This window comes from Lontra canadensis, unplaced genomic scaffold, assembly GCF_010015895.1.
Source record: "Lontra canadensis isolate GAN:19392208 unplaced genomic scaffold, GSC_riverotter_1.0 scaffold1, whole genome shotgun sequence".
NCBI classification, from domain to species: domain Eukaryota; kingdom Metazoa; phylum Chordata; class Mammalia; order Carnivora; family Mustelidae; genus Lontra; species Lontra canadensis.
In genome coordinates this window covers 81,025,726-81,042,347 of record NW_022630995.1, presented here as the reverse complement: position 1 = coordinate 81,042,347, position 16,622 = coordinate 81,025,726, and the positions used below count along the sequence as shown (strand labels likewise).

General features: G+C 34.9%; 1 protein-coding gene across 5 annotated transcripts in view; it reads left to right on the top strand.

Annotated features, from left to right (window-relative positions):
* Positions 1-15,946, top strand: part of LARP1B (La ribonucleoprotein 1B) — a 123,767-nt gene extending 107,821 nt beyond the window's left edge. For 4 of the 5 annotated variants that reach the window (XM_032857897.1, XM_032857877.1, XM_032857886.1 and 1 more), the window contains 5 exons: positions 7,625-7,785; positions 8,157-8,301; positions 12,434-12,543; positions 13,296-13,423; positions 15,216-15,946. In XM_032857897.1, coding sequence (XP_032713788.1) covers positions 7,625-7,785; positions 8,157-8,301; positions 12,434-12,543; positions 13,296-13,423; positions 15,216-15,461 — 790 coding nt within the window. In that variant the 3' untranslated portion in view covers positions 15,462-15,946. Of the gene's footprint in view, positions 1-7,592; positions 7,786-8,156; positions 8,302-12,433; positions 12,544-13,295; positions 13,424-15,215 lie in introns of those variants that run through there. The other variant, XM_032857907.1, reaches the window with a different exon arrangement.
* Positions 15,947-16,622: the final 676 nt, after the last annotated feature.

The following is a 16,622-nucleotide window of genomic DNA, read 5'->3' as shown; positions in this document are numbered from 1 at the left end:
ACACACTGACTCCCTCTAAAATAAATAAATTAAGATTTTTTAAAAAAGAATTGAGGAAATGACTACGTGATCATCTCGGTTGACATAGAAAAAACATTTGACAAAATCCAACATCTTTTTATGATTAAAAAGTCTGAAAACTAAGAATAGAAGGAAAACCCCTCAACATGGTAAAAAGTATTTGTAAGAAACCCACAGCTAACATCATTCTCAATGGTGAAAGACTGAAATTTGTTCCTCCTAAAATCAGAAACAAGATGAGGCTCTGCCTTCATCTTGGGTCGTGATTCCAGGGTCCTGCTATCGAGCCCCGCATCAAGCTCCCTGCTCAGCACTGCCTGCTTCTCCCTCTCCCACCGCCTGCCATTTTGCCTGCTTGTGCTCTCTGTATCTCTGTCAAATAAATAAATAAATAAATAAATAAATAAATAAATAAGAAGGATATTTGTTCACTGTCAGTATTCAAAGTTGTACTGAAAGTTTTAGCCAGAGCTAGTAGAGAAGGAAAGGAAAGACATCAAATTAAAAAGGAAGGAGTAAGTGTTGCCTGAGTGGCTCAGATGGTTAAGCATCTGCCTTTGGTTCAGGTCATGATCTCCAGGTCCTGGGATCAAGCCCCATGTCAAGCTCCTAGCTCAGCTGGGAGTCTGCTTCTGCCTCTCCCCCTGCTTCTGTCTCTCCCATTGCTTGTGCATGCTCTCTCTCTCAAATGAATTAAAAAAAAAAAAAAAAAAAAAACAAAAAAAAAAAAAAAAAGGACAGGGGTAAGACTATCTCTAGTCACAGATAGTGTGATTCCATATATAGAAAATCTCAGAGGATCAATGAGAAAGATACTAAAACTAATAAACAAATTTGGCAAAGTTTCAGGGTACAAAACAGAAATCAGTTGGGTTTCTATATGCCAGCATTTGAGCAATTTGAAAAGGAAATTAAGAAAGCAATTCTATTTACATTAGCACCTGAAAGAATTAGATACTTAGGGGAAAAAAAAATCTAACCAAAGAGGTGAAAGTTCTGTATGCTGAAAACTACAAAACATTGCTGAAAAAATTACAGCAGACCTAAATAAATGGAAAGTCATTTCATATTCATGGATAGGAAGACTTAACATTGTTAAGATATCAGTGCTATCTAAAGTGATCTATAGATTCAACAAAATCCTTATCAGAATTCCAACAGCCTTTTCCTTTTTTTTTTTCCTTCCAAATTTTTATTTAAATTCTAGTTAGCTAACACACAGTGTAATTTTACTTTCACAGGTAGGATTTGGTGATTCATCACTTACATACAACACCTAGTGCTCATCACAAGAGCCTTCCTTAATAGCAGTCACCCATTTACCCATCCTCTCACCAGCCTCCCTTCCAGTAATCCTCAATTTGTCTTCTATAGTTAAAAGTCTGTTTTATGATTTGCCTCTCTTTTTTAAATATCCCCCTATGTTCATCTGTTTTGTTTCTTAAATTCCACACCTGAATGAAGTCATATGGTATTTGTCTTTCTGTGACTGACTTATTTTGCTTAGCATAATACTCTCTATCTTCATCCATGTTGTTGCAAATGGCAAGATTTCTTCTTTTTTATAGTTGAGTAATATTCCATTGCATATATATATATATATATATATATATATGCACATACATACATAAACACCATACATTCTTTATCCATCAGTCAATGGAAATTTGGGCTTTTTCCATAATTTTGCTATTATTGATAATGCTCCTATGAACATTGGGACACATGTGCCCCTTTGAATCAGTATTTTTGTATCCTTTGGGTAAATTCCTAGTAGTGCAATTGCTGGGTCAGAGGGTAGTTCTCTATTATAACTTTTTGAGAAACCTCCATACTGTTTTCCAGAGTGGCTGTACCAATTTGCATTCCCACCAACAGTGTAAGAGAGTTTCCCCTTTCTCCACATCTTCACCAACACCTGTTGTTTCCTATGTTACTATTTTAGCCTTTCTGACAGGTGTGAGATGTTATCTCATTTTGATTTGTATTTTGCTGGTGATGTCTGTTAGCCATCTGGATGTTTTCTTTGGAAAAATGTCTATGTTTTCTGCCTCTTTGTTAACTGGATTATTTGTTTTTGGTGTTGAATTCAATAAGTACTTTATAGATTTTAGATACTAACCCATTACCTGATATGTCATTTGCAAATATCTTCTCTGACTCCAAAGGTTGTCTTTTAATTTTGATGATTGTTTCCTTCACTGTGCAGAAGTTCGTTATCTTGATGAAGTCCCAGTAGTTCATTTTTGCTTTTGTTTCCCTTGCCTCCGAAGACCTGTCCAGTGAGAAGTTGCTATGGCCGATGTCAGAGAGGTTACTGCCTGTGTTCTCCTCTAGGATTTTGATGGTTTCCTGTCTCATATTTAGGTCTCTCATTCATTTTGAATTTATTTTTGTGTATGGTATAAGAAAGTTGTCCAGTTCTATTCTTTTACATGTCGCTGTCCAGTTTTCCCACCACCATTTGTTGAAGAGACTGTCTTTTTTACATTACATTTTTTACATTTACATTACATTTTTACATTACATTTTACATTTATATTTTTTACATTGGATGTTCTTTCTTGCTTTGTCAAAGATTAGTTGACCATAAAAAAGATTCATTTCTGGGTTTTCTATTTTCTTCCATTGTTCTGTGTGTCTGACAATGATTTTCACAGAAATGGAAAACCTTATTCTCAAATTCATAGGAAACTGCAAGGAGTCCTGAGAAGCCAAAACAGTCCTAGAGAGGAAGAATAAAATTGGGGGACTAACACTTCCTGACTTTGAAAGTTACTACAAAGCTACAGTATTAAACTAAAGCACGTGGGTGGTTCAGTCAGTTTAGTGGCTGCCTTCAGCTCAGGTCGTGATTGCAGGGTCCTGGGATTGAGCCCCACGTTAGGCTCCTTGCTCAGCGGGAAACATGCTTCTCCCTCTACCTGTCGCTCCCCCTGCTTGTGCTTGCTTTCTCTCCCCCACCCCTCCATCAAATAAATAAAATCTTTAAAAAAAGAAATTGTAAACAAAAAAGAAAAAAATTAAAAATTAAAAAGAAATATTATGGTCCTGGCATAAGGACAGGCAAGTGGACCAATGGAATAGAATAGATAGCCTAGAAATAAACCCTCATATGTCTGGTCAGTTTATTTTCAGAATGGGTGCTAGAACTGTTCAGTAAAGAAAAGGCCCATCTTGTCAACAAATGGTACTGGGAAAATTGAATATCCAACATGGAAAAGGATGGATAAGGATGGATCCAGACCTTATACCCTGTATAAAAAAATTAAGTCAAAATTGATCAAAGACCTAAACTTAAGAGTTAAAGCTATAAAATTGTTAGAAGAAAGCATAAGGGAAAATCTTCATCACCCTGGATTTGACATTGGTTTCTTCTATGACACCAAAAGCACAGGTAACAAAAGAAAAAAATAAATTACACTTCATTATAATTAAGAACTTTTTAAAAAAAAGATTTTATTTATTCATTTGACAGACAGAGATCACAAGTAGGCAGAGAGGCAGGCAGAGAGAGGGGGGAAGCAGGCTCCCTGTTGAGCAGAGAGCCCGACGTGGGGCTTGATCCCAGGACCCTGAGATCATGACCTGAGCCGAGGGCAGAAGCTTAACCTACTGAGCCACCCAGGCACCCCTATAATTAAGAACTTTTATGTATCAGAGTCAAAAGACAACCTATTCAATAGGAGAAAATCAAGTTTGCAAATCAAGTATCTGTTAAGGGATTAATATTTAGAATATATAATGTACTTCAAAAACTTGACAACTAAAAAAACCCAATTCAAAAATAGGCAAAGGATTTCAATAGACATTTCTTCAAAGAAGATGTACAAATGGCCAATAAGCCCATGATAGGATGTTCAATATCATTAGTCATTAGAGAAATGCAAATAAAAAACCACAGTGAGATACCTCCTCATACCTACTAGAATGGTATTATGGTTTCTCCTTAAAATTATATATTGAAGTCTTAACCGCCAGTGTGATTATACTTGGAGATAGTATAGGGAGACCCATTAAAGGTAAAGTTAAATGAAGTCATAAAGGTGGCCCCTAATTTAATAGGACTGGTGTCTTTATAAGAAGAGGAAGAAATACAAGAGATCTCTCTCTGTATATACACAGAGGAAAAGCCATGTGAAGATGCATAGAGAAGGTGGCTGTCTATAAGCGAGGAAGAGAAGCCTCACCAGAAACCAGTGCTGCTGCCACTTTAATGTTGGACTTTGTAGGAGTGCTGACAGTACTGACTCCATCTTTTGCTTTCTATCTTGTTCTTGTCTGCACAGTGACCTTCCACAGGACCACATGTTCCATGCCTGTTGGAGGTTAGTGTGCGCTCTAGCTAGAATGAGGGAAGGTGTACAGATTGTGCCACTTCAGATGAATAGTAGAGATCCCTCTGGCACACAGATAGTGCTACTTTAGATAACTGCCCTTCAACCTCCCCACAATGATGCCCCTGCTCTATAATCTCTATAGATTAAGTTACAGACTTTGTGGAAAATAGCTGCATAGTGCTGAGATCATCTGTCCACCTGATCCTCCTGTCAGTAAGTTGCCCTAAATAAAAAGCTAAACAGTTTGGAGTTGCTTGGTTTGTTTTTTGGTCTCAAAGTACCTTTTCAGTCCAGAGGATATTTTACTGCCCTTCTTCCACCTTCTAATAGACTTCTGACCTCCAGAATTGTGAGACCATAAATTTCTGTTGTTTAAGCCATCCAGGATGTGGTATCTTGTTATGACAGCCTGAGCTATCTAATATGTATAATTTTTTAAAACACTGAAAATATGGGGCATTTGGGAGGCTTGGTTGGTTAAGCACCCAACTCTTGATTTCAGCTCAGGTCTTGATCTCAGGGTCATGAGTTTAGGCCCCAAGGACATACTTAAATAAATACATATGTTTATACCTGAAAATAAATGTGAAGATGTGGAGAAATTGGAACTCTTGAGCATTGTTTGTGAAAATATTAACTGCCACAGCCACTGCAAAACAGTTTGTCATTTTTTCAAAAGGTTAAAACATACAATTACCATATGTTCCAGCTATTGCTCTCCTGAGGGTTATATCCAAAAGAATTGAAAACAGGGAGTTGAACAAACATTTTTAAGTCCATGTTTATAGAAGTATTATTCATAACAGCCAAAAGATGTAAACAACACATGTCCTTTAACAGATTACTGCATAAACACAATATGGTATATACATATAATGGAATATTATTCAACCATATAAAAGAATGAAAGTTTAACTTATTGCAACAACAACATAGAAAACATGTTGAAAACATGCTTAGTGAAATAAGACTCAAACAGTGAGTAGAGTATCTTCTCACTTGTATGTGAGGTACGCTGAATAATCAAATTAAAAGAGAGAAAGTAGAATAGAAGATATTGGGAGCTGAAGGGAGGAAGAAAGGGCTAATTTTGTTTAATAGAGTTTTTGTTAGGGATGATATAGAAGTTTTAGGTATAGAGTGGTGATGGTTATATAACATTGAGAATATTTAATGCTGATAAATAGTAAGCATGTTTAAGAGTGATTAAAATTAAATATTGTGTATATTTTACCATACACGCAGACATGCATATACAAACTCCTAAAAAAAATTACCACTGATTTCATTAGAAAAGTCTAAATATTAGTGGAAACTCTCAGGCTCTTGGTGACAAATACAAGGTTTCAAAAATTCTAACGTGCATGAAAGCTCAGTTTTCCATGACATTACAGATTCATTTTGTTCATTTTCAAGGAAATATCTGACACAAAATGAAGTCTGAATAACCATAATTTGTTTGTTTTCTAGTTAGAAATGGTGTTCCATGAAAAAATCAATTAGGTCAGCTCACAACTTTATCACACAAGTGCTTTGACTTAAGACAACTGTCTCAGTTTGAGCTGCTCTTAACACGTATGGCATGGACTGGGTGGCTTAAGTTTATTTCTCACAGTTTTAGGATGAAGGTGCCAACAGATCTGGTATCTGGTGAGGGCCTGCTTTGCAGATGGCTATCTTCTTGTATCCTCACATGGCAAGTAGCAGAAAGAAAGGAAGCAAGCTATCTTGTGTTTCTTTTTATAAGGGCATGTACTCCACTCATTAGAACTCTACCCTCATGACTTAATTACCTCCTGATAACCTTCATATAAGGAGCTAGGAATTCAAGACACATTCAGTCCATAAAAATAGCCATTATACTTTGATAATGCTGCAAAAGTGCTTTATGCTTTCATCCCATTTTTTTAAAAAAAGATTTTATTTCTTTTTTAGAGAGTGGACAGTGGTGGGGGATGGGGGAAAGCAGAGGGACAGGGACAAACAGACTCTGAGCTGAGAATGGAGCCTGACTTGGGACTCAATCCCAGGACCCTGAGGCTATAACCCAAGCTGAAACCAAGAGTTGGGACACTTAACCAATTAACCGCCTAGGCGCCCATTTTTTTCTAATTGTGATTTAAAACCACATAAAAATTTACCATTTTAATCATTTTTAAGTGTACAGATCAGGAATGTTAAGTATCTTCATATTGTTGTGAAACATTTCCAGAACTTTCTATAAAACTAAAGCTTTTGTCCCATTTTGTCACACGCAGTAAGACAGGTACTCAAGGCTTGAGATTTCACATAGTTAATTTTTTTTGCTCCATCAAGGAATCTTAAGTTGAAACTGGCATTTTTAAAAACTTGCTCATGCATTGCAGTGAATAATACAATCACTAGTATGTAAAGTTTGTGCCACTGCCTCAATTTTCATCAGTGGTTTTCTACACCATTGCTTTAGTAACTATTCAGTACAAATGTGAACACAGTGAAAAGGGCAAATAATACCTTAGTGTTATTGTGAAAAATGGTCTTGTGTTACAAACTTTCTGAAGAGTTCCTGGGAACCCCTCCAAGCATCCACAGAGAACACATTGAAAACACTGATTTAGATCACAGTTTTAGGAAGATCACTTTGAAGCAAAAACAAAAAACAAAACACAGAAAGATCACTTTGGTGGTAGGATAGAGGAGGGAGATTGGAAAAATTAGGAGACTAGTTAGTTTGAGTGAAAGAGGAAGGAAAGCTGAATTTGAATAATGGAATGCAGACAAAAAGGAAAAGACCGATTTCAGAGTTATTTCAGAAATGAAATTGATGTACAGAATTGCAAGTATGTCTTTGGACTCATGAAATTGTTATCTTTGTGCCAGATATTATTTCTCATTTCCATTTATCCAACTTACTTCATTTACTTAATTACTCATGAAAATTGAAAATTTCTCCCCTACATAAGAAACTAAACTAATAATAGATCTGGAAGAGGAATAAGCTAACTATTCAGTTATCTGCTTCTACTTACTGCTTTAATTTGAGAATTTATAACCATGTTTATAACCATGTTCCTTATCATCTTCTGAATATACCTGTTAAATATGCTATTTAAACATAAATAGCAATTAGATTTTTATGTCATTAATTTATTGTTAGGGACTAATGTCTTTTCACTGTTCAGATGCAATAATGAACAAGTAGCACAGATTGTTTAAACACTTGGTTTAAACACTTGGTTCTTGATATTTCAGTTTGAAGGCTTTTTTCCCCCCTCCTCAAACAGCAGTTCAAATGCTTCACCTTCAGAAGGTGCACCACTAGTAGGAAGTTATGGATGTACTCCTCAATCATTCCCAAAGTTCCAGCACCCTTCTCATGAACTTTTGAAGGAAAATGGCTTTACCCAACAAGTGTACCACAAGTATCGTCGAAGATGTCTAAGTGGTAAGATGCTTGTCCTTTATGTAGCTATATTTAAAACTAAAATATATTTTTAAATGTGACATTTAATATCAGGTGAAGATATTCTTTTATTTTGTTATAATTACCTTAAGTAAGTATTTATGTGTTTTGTAGCTTAACTCATTAAGAAATAAAGTTTAGCATATTCTTATTAGTACTGACGAATGCTTAGATTTGAGCAATGAGTCAGGAAATGGATTAATATTTGTCCTTTATTTAGAAGAAACCCAAATACATTTTGGAGATTAATGTGTTTTAACGTTCCTTGTTTTAGGTTATGTAAAATGTCTGCTGCTTTGACTTTAATAAGTTTCTTTAACAAAAAAATGTTTTATTATTTTAACTTTTTCCAGAGAGAAAACGCCTGGGAATTGGCCAGTCCCAAGAAATGAATACCCTCTTTCGTTTCTGGTCCTTTTTCCTCAGAGATCACTTCAATAAAAAAATGTATGAGGAATTTAGACAACTTGCTTGGGAAGATGCAAAAGAAAATTACAGGTCAAATGTTTTCTCATATTTTTACAGTTAAAGGGAGTTTTCAAAAAAAGAACACAAAAGCTAGTACTGAAGTAGCCCTGTTTGAACTATGAAAGTAGCACAACATAACTAGAGAGAGGGCTATATTAGTTTCCTATTGCTGCATTGCAGATTATCCCAAAACTCAGAAGATTAAACAACAAGCATTTATTAGTTTACAGTTCCTAAGGGTCAAGACCCTAAGAACAGCTTAGCTGGGTGGTTCTGACTTAGATGTCTCATTTGCAGTTAAGGTGTTAGACCAGGATGCCGTCTCTGAAGACTTGACTCAGGCTGGAGGAGTCAAGCTTATTCACATGGCTGTTGGCAGGAAGTTTTAGTTCTTCACCACATAGGCCTCTCTCTCAGTGGGCGTTTAACAACATGACTTCATCCAGAGCAAATAATCTAAGAAAGATGGAGAACTTCCAAGATGGAAGCCTTGGTGTCTTGTATAACCTATGCTTGAAAGTGACATACCATCACTTCTCCCATGTTATATTGTTCACACAGACCAACCCTGGTACCATCCCTCGTAGGAGGAGACTACCCAAGGTTGTGAATATCTGGAGGTAGGATCATTTGGAGCCATTTTAGGGGCTGGCACAAAGGCCAAATGAAATTTGAAAGAGCCACTAGAGACTTCCCTTGCATATGCATATACACCCCAAATTGATAAATACTTAGAGCCAAACTACTTGTGAAGATGACTTGAGCCAAGAAAAAATAAGGCCTCTTATGATATGTCTAGACTTATCAAATCTCACTTTTTCCTGCTAGTGCTCTAGTTCTCTAGGCAACAGTGGTACAGAATGTGTTCTCTGAATGACCCAAACTCTAGTCTCTAGATGTCTATATATATTCTCTTCCTCCTCCCTCTGCTTTGCTAACTCATTCTTTTCATCCAGGTTAGACCTTGTTTCTTTGAGAAATGTTCAGAATAAGCTTTGAGAGTGTTTATACCAGACTAAAAGGGTGAAAAGAAACATGAAGTAGGCTCTTGTACACTATTCCTGGAAAATGGTAGGAGGAAGAAGAGATGGAAAGAAGAAAAAAAGAACTTTACACTCACTGTTTACTCAAATTTAGCATTCTTCAAGTTCTACTTATAAGTCTTAAATAAGAATATATTGTTAATCAGTTATTATAATCTTTCAGAGGAATACAAGATGCTGCAAATAATTTTTTCTGGAATAAATTACATTTGCCCTGACATATATAAAAATAAAGACTATTTAATTTTCTCCCAGAATCTTTATCTTGATCAGGAATGACAGATACATAGTATGTTTACCTCTGTTTCTCTCTTCTGTTATTACTGACATCTCTATTCAAACCCAGCACTGTTTAATGTTATTCTTGAATTTAGATCTATACTCTTATCAAAATTTTGATAGCTACTGCCAGTTTACCTGAGTTGGCAAAAGGGCAAAATTTGCTATTTGTGATTTTGATGTTCTCATTGAAACAGTGATGTGCTACCCGTTAATGGGTTGTGAAGTCAGTTTACTGGTTTGAAAAATATCAGACTTCACTGAACATAGTAAGGCTAAATTTTTTCACAATTAATACATACATGCAAGTTTAAGAATTATTGCAAAACTTATCTATGTTTTTAAGTGCACACATTATATGTGTGAGTGTTGTGTTAATTTGGTCACCAGATAAAATATTTTTCTTTATATTGGATATAGAAAAGTTTGAAAGTCATTGTTATAATTATAAAAGAATTTTTATTTAATTTTTAAATATAAAATATTTATATTTTTTATAAAATAAAAGATTTTATTTATTTATTTATTTATTTATTTATCAGAGAGAGAGAGAGAGAGAGAGCACAAGCAGGGAGGATGGCAGGCAGAGCAGGAAGAGGGAGAAGCAGGCTCCCCGCTGAGCATGGAGCCTGATTTGGGACTGATCCCAGGACCCTGGGATCATGACCTGAGCCAAAGCAGTTGCTTAACCGACTGAGTCACCCAGGCACCCTGTTCACTGTTATAATTAGTCTCGGGATATTTTGCTCTTTTTGCAAACACTTTGTTTGGTCTTCAGGACTTTCTAATAACTTTTCTGATATGCCTGTGACCATCCAAGGCTAGGTTGGGAGTTCTGTGTTCCTATAGTTGTCCGTGTATTTTTCTAGTAGCTTTTTAACACATCATTTTGGGTCTGTTTCTGCAATGTTCATGACTAGCCTGGGTTAGCTCTTCTGTAGGAAGTATAACATAGTGGTTAAGTGTCCGAAGGATTTGAAATCAGACCTAAATTTGAATCCCAGCCTATTAATTACCGTGAGCTTGAAAGTTATTATTCCCGTGAGATTTAGGTTCTTTATCTATAAAGTAGGGGAAATTATGGTAGATACACTCAAAGGTTTATTGTGAAGATTAAGCAAAACAGAACATGTAAAGGTCTTAACATATGATACACAGTAAGTGCTTAATAAATTGTTACTGTTATTATAAAGATCAATACTTAATCTATCCATTGACTAAATTTAGCAGTAAGATGATTTCATAAGGAAGGAGAGAAATAACTTATGTATCTTCAATGTGCCAGCTCTGGTCTAAGTGCTTTACAAATATTATGTCATCTATTCTTAAAAAGTAGGATATTGTTATCCCCATTTTCAGGGATATAATTACAGAGCTAGAATTCAAATGTAGCTCTTTCTGCTTCTCAGCCTTTATGTTTTCCATTCATCTAAGCTGTCTCATAATGAGGAGTAAATGAGTAAATAACAACTGAGAGGCTGGCCATTTGCCCCTGCTCTTCACTCCAGCAGTTATGCTGCATAGTTGGGTTGTTATTAATGTCATACTTTTGGGTCTTTGGAATTGGTTTACCAAAAAATAAGACTAAAAATCCAAATATTGTAGTAGTCTATTGGCTTTTACCAAGATAAACTAATGTATAACAAATATCAATATAATTTCCCATAAGAGAGGTATCAAGGCAGATTTGTCATTTCTGAGATGGTGGTTCTTTAGTCCTTAGTCCTTAGCCTTCAGTCATACAAGGTCAAAGAAGAGCATCACTTACGGCTACCAAAGCAAAGAGCTCAGGTCAGTGGGTGGGTGTGTAGTTGGTAGTCCTACATTTCTCTTGGTGGCTTGCCAAGAAACTTATTTATTCTGGACAGACTATCACTTTCCATCTTGCAAATAAGCTAGTAGTTATAAAAGACACACACACACACACACACACCCCTTATTGTGAATAAAAGCTACGCAAAATTATGTTACCGGTAATGAAGAAATTGTAGTCTTTATTCCACTAAGGCACTTAGAACAACTTAAGGATCCTAACTGAGAAATCTTTTAATTGTTTTAATTAAACATGACATGTTTTAGTGGAATAAGCTAGACTTAGTCCTTTTACTGCTATCTTATTAACTTTGTTCATTCTTATGGGTTCTAGTCATCACCATTAATTAAAGGTTGAGCCCATGTAGTTTGCTAATACACAGTCCAAAATTTGTCTTGGGTTCTCTAGGTAGTTATAGAATAATACAAGGAAATTTGTTTTTTGATTTTTGTAGTGATTACAATTATTTTAGCAAAATATCTTTTATGAAATGTACTTTATAACTAAAGCAGGGAAGATCTGTTAGGAGCCATTTAATTATCTTTGTCACTTATAGTTGAATGGATCAAATTACACATAAGGTCTAGGGCACAAGAGTATAGTCTTTCTCCCTTTTTAGTAAAGATTATGTTCAGAAGGATCTAAAACCATGCATTATAACCTTAGTTTGGAAAAAATCTAAAGCATTCCCAATGTCACTAAATCTTTTGACCATGTCTTCAGAAATACCAAGGAGAGATCCTCTGTCTGTCCAAAGCCACACCATAGTTGTCCACGGGCTGCCTCATTCTGCAGGTTCCCAGTATATGTCCATTAGGTGCTATGGTTGAGTGAACAAAAATACCAAAAGCATCTATGGATTACTAAATAACCACTTCAGCTAAAAAAACTGCATACTAAAAATTATACAACTTTAAGCCTTTATTTTTTTGCTTGGGCAATTTTTGTCATGTTTGCTTCTATCTCATAGATGTTCACACTGTCATAGCAAAATTTTTATTATAAACCTTTTATTTTCTTTCTACAGGTATGGATTAGAGTGTCTGTTCAGGTTTTATAGTTATGGACTGGAAAAAAAATTCAGACAAGAAATTTTTAAGGATTTCCAAGAAGAAACCAAAAAAGACTACGAATCTGGTAAAACAACAAAACAAAAAACTGCAATAATCTTATTTTATTTGCAAATTGTAAACCTGAGTCAATAAAAAGGGAAGGAGTTCATAACTATTTTCTTCAGAGTAGGACATTTAAGACCTTCAGGCCACTATTATGGTTCTTGATAAAGTTTATGGGGTATGGTATAATAAGAAGGTCATTCCTGTGAGGTGTTGGAAAACAACTACGCCCAAGTGTTTCCTTTATGGAGTAGTATTTTACCATTTTTCCCATGACAAACATGAAGATAATACTCACTGATGTTCCATTACATGAACATTCTTTGTAATATCAGCACATATGTTTGGAAAGATGGACTAGCACGGTGGGTAACAGTGCAAGTTTTGGGCTAGATTCTTACGTAGATCTGAATCCCATTTTCACCACCTAATAGCTGTGTGACTTTGGTTAAGTTACTTAACTTTGTTAGCCTTAGTTTACTTGTCAGTAATATACATAAGAGCACCTATATTACAGGTTTTTATATGGTTCAAATTAGTTTAATACATAAAAACCACTTAAATAATACCTATTATTGTATAATAATAGGTATTATTGTATAACAAATGCTTACTAAATGTTAGCTGCCATTATTATTACAATGTCTTATTCTCAAGATCTAGATAAAGTATATGCTGGAAGATAAATGGTTAGTTGCTGATGGGGTCATGTTTAATATGAATCATTTTTTAAATTCTATATAATTAATTGTGTATATTTTTCTTTGTTATTAGGTCAGCTATATGGATTGGAAAAGTTTTGGGCTTATCTAAAATATTCTCAATCTAAGACACAGTCTATTGACCCAAAACTTCAGGAATACCTCTGTAGCTATAAGAGGTTAGAAGACTTCCGCATTGATGTAAGTTGTTTTTTTTTAAGATTTTTATTTATTTATTTGATGGAGTAAGATCACAAGTAGGCAGAGAGGCAGGCAGAGAGAGGGCGGAAGCAGACTCCTCGCTGAGCAGAGAGCCCGATGCGGGGCTCCATCCCAGGACCCGGAGATCGTGACCTGAGCCAAAGGCAGAGGCTTAACCCACTGAGCTGCCCAGGTGCCCCACAAGTTTTAAGTCCTTACTTCTGTAGTCTTTTTATTACCTTCATGTTTTGAGCTATCAGTGACTTCTTAACTTTGGTTTTACAATTTTTATTTTTTTAACTTTTTATTTTGAAATGATAATTTTCTAGTTTTGAAATCAAACTTTAAAACAGTTGTAAAGATAGTACAGAGAACTCCCATATACTCTGTTTATCCAGATTTCCCAAATGTTAACATCTTAGGTAAGCACAGCACGATTGTCAGTTCCCTTTAATTTTGATATGCCCCTGTAATTAAACATTTTATAGATTTAGTAACTTTTACATGGATATATTACTAATTTCTCACTAGCAGTTTGGAAATTTTTTACTTTCTATATAATTTTATTCTATACTTTTCATAATATATGCTGATATAACATGGATTTAAGTTTCCCCACATAATAAAATTAAGACAAGAATGTTATATACATATATAAAGACAGAAGAGTAAGCCTTAAACATTTGATATCAAGAGGAAAAGGTAAGCATTAAAAAAAGAATGAGAAGAAAATAAGATAAAGGAAAAAGAGGAAAAAGAAATAAGAATCAAAAGAACAGAAGAGAGAGAGGTGAAAGGAATGCTAGGTCCATCTCTGCTTATATTGTAATATGTTTGTTTTATATTTTGTGTAAATAGGTTTCATGGCCCAGGGACGGAATTAATAGAAGTGCCTGTCTCTGGAATTAAGGTGTATCTAGAGTGGCCTAGCCAGTTCTGTCACAAAGACATCCTTGCTCTGTGATAGTGACTTTTTGCCCTATCTGAACAGAAACTAAGAATTCAGGCCTCTGCTTTTAAATACAATGGAAGATTGGAGAAGGAAGTTATGGTCTTAACTTGTCTCCTAAAATATTAGGCTGGTGGTGTATAGTTCTGGGCTCCCAAATCTTTGTAACTGGAAAGGTCTTAAATGCTGACTTTTTTTGAATGCAGAATACCTTTTTACTGCCTACCCCTCTGCCCCCTGCTTGCAGTCTGAGGGGATTTGGGAGCTTAATGGATATTAATGTTTGAAAATGTTTAAAATTAGTACCATCAATAATTCTGTCCAGTTTCCTTATCCTAGAAATCCTGGATAAACCTTCAGACTCACTGAAGATTATTTGATTTGGTATCTCTTTTTTCCCCCTGCTGCTTTCTTTCATCTGTTAAACGTTATCATTCAAATAAGCCTAGCATAGGAGTTTAGGGTTGGAAGGGACTAGAGTTATAAATGCTTTGCAGTTGACAGAAGTTGAAAAAAGAAGGAAAATAGCCTCTTTGAAACATTTTCTTGGAGGCAGGGAACCCAGCCTTATATTTATGCCCTGCAGTGTAGTTCAAGTCCTAAACATACGAGAGTCTTAATAAATATATGTTGAGTGAAAGAATGAACAAATACTGGTGGGCTGAGTTATGTAAGGAGGAAATTTAAATTGAATACCTTAAATTGCTGTAAAGTTTTTGTTATTCTAATAAAATCTACTGAAATGCCAACGTAGTTTCCTTTTTTGTTGAAAAAGTCTGACCTTAGATCAGGAAGGAGGAAAAATAGTAAAATTTTCACTGAACTATCTTTCATAATTTGCAGCCCCCTATTAGTGAGGAATTTGGAAGAAAAAGACATTCATCTACTTCTGGTGAGGAGAGTAGTCGTCATAGACTTCCATCTAATTCCTCTACAAAGCCACCAAGTGCTGCTAAGCCTACATCTGCTAATCAGCTTCAAGTCCCAATAAGCTGTCCCAGAAGGAATACTTCACAGGAGTCCAGTGACAATTCACACCAGAACAGTGCTGCCTCAGTCTCAACAGATGGTGAAATGCCTGAGAAATAGACTCTTATGAAAGTTGTTTGCCCTTGAAATCGACATTTGCATCAGCATTTATTTGGGAAAAATCTTCTGATGTTTAATTGTGATAATCACAAAAAAGAAAAAGGAAGAAAAGTGGTAGCATTTTTTTTCTAACAAGATAAATTCTAAAAACATTTTCCCTGATGTCATGAGCAAGGATAGTTTTGGTGACCTTTTATAGAGATCCTCTAGTAATGTATTTTGGTCTCAGTATTTCTTTTTCAAAGTAATTGTTTACAAGGACAGCATTCCTTAAATATATACAAAAACAATACAAGGAATGCCTAACGTTTCAGCTCATACTTCTTAAAGAAGATACAGTATGTTGTATTCATCTCTTCTATAGAGCTTTCCTAAAGAATCCAATTACCCTGCTATCAATTCATATTTGAACTTATCAAAAACAAAGGAAGATTACGTATATATTTTTTAAATTCAAAAAAAGAATATAAAGTGATACATTTGCTTTCCTTTTTGACATATAGTTTAAGGAAACTTTTTTTTAACCAAAATACAATTATATTGCAGTTAAATTGAAGTATAAAACATGTGCATTTTGGGTACTGGGTTTTCCTTTTTTTTCCCTGTAGTTATACCTCATAATTTCCATAGTTATTGCTGTGCTGGTGTGGAGTGTTCTGAATTGGCATCAGCTGGTTACCTATTAGAAGAGATTTACTTTTTGTGACTCTATAATAAACCAGAACAAGTAATTGAAAACTTGGTTGGGATTGTTTGGAATATTGTTCTAAATCAATTAAATCTTGTCCTGTTTTGAAAGCATCTGCTGTTTGTACATCTACAGGTCAGTATGTCACAGGCAGTCAGATTATCTTCAATTTAAAAGAAGTACTTAGTTTTTCCTTTTTGTTTCTTTTAGTTTTGTTTTATGCTCATGTTTTCAAGAGTTACAGCAAATTGATTTATAATTTTTATTGCTCTTGCAACTGATGTAAGTGGTAGTTTCAGTTTTTGTGGGAATTAAAAAAAATAAAGCACTTATTCTAAGTTATTGGAATTGATTTTTAATTTTTTTGTTTAGAATGTAATTAAAAAGCTTTAATATTCAAATTCTGCTAGTAGAGGACCATTGTATTTTGTGAATAGAGTTTCAGCTATAAACTTATACATTTTTATTTACCA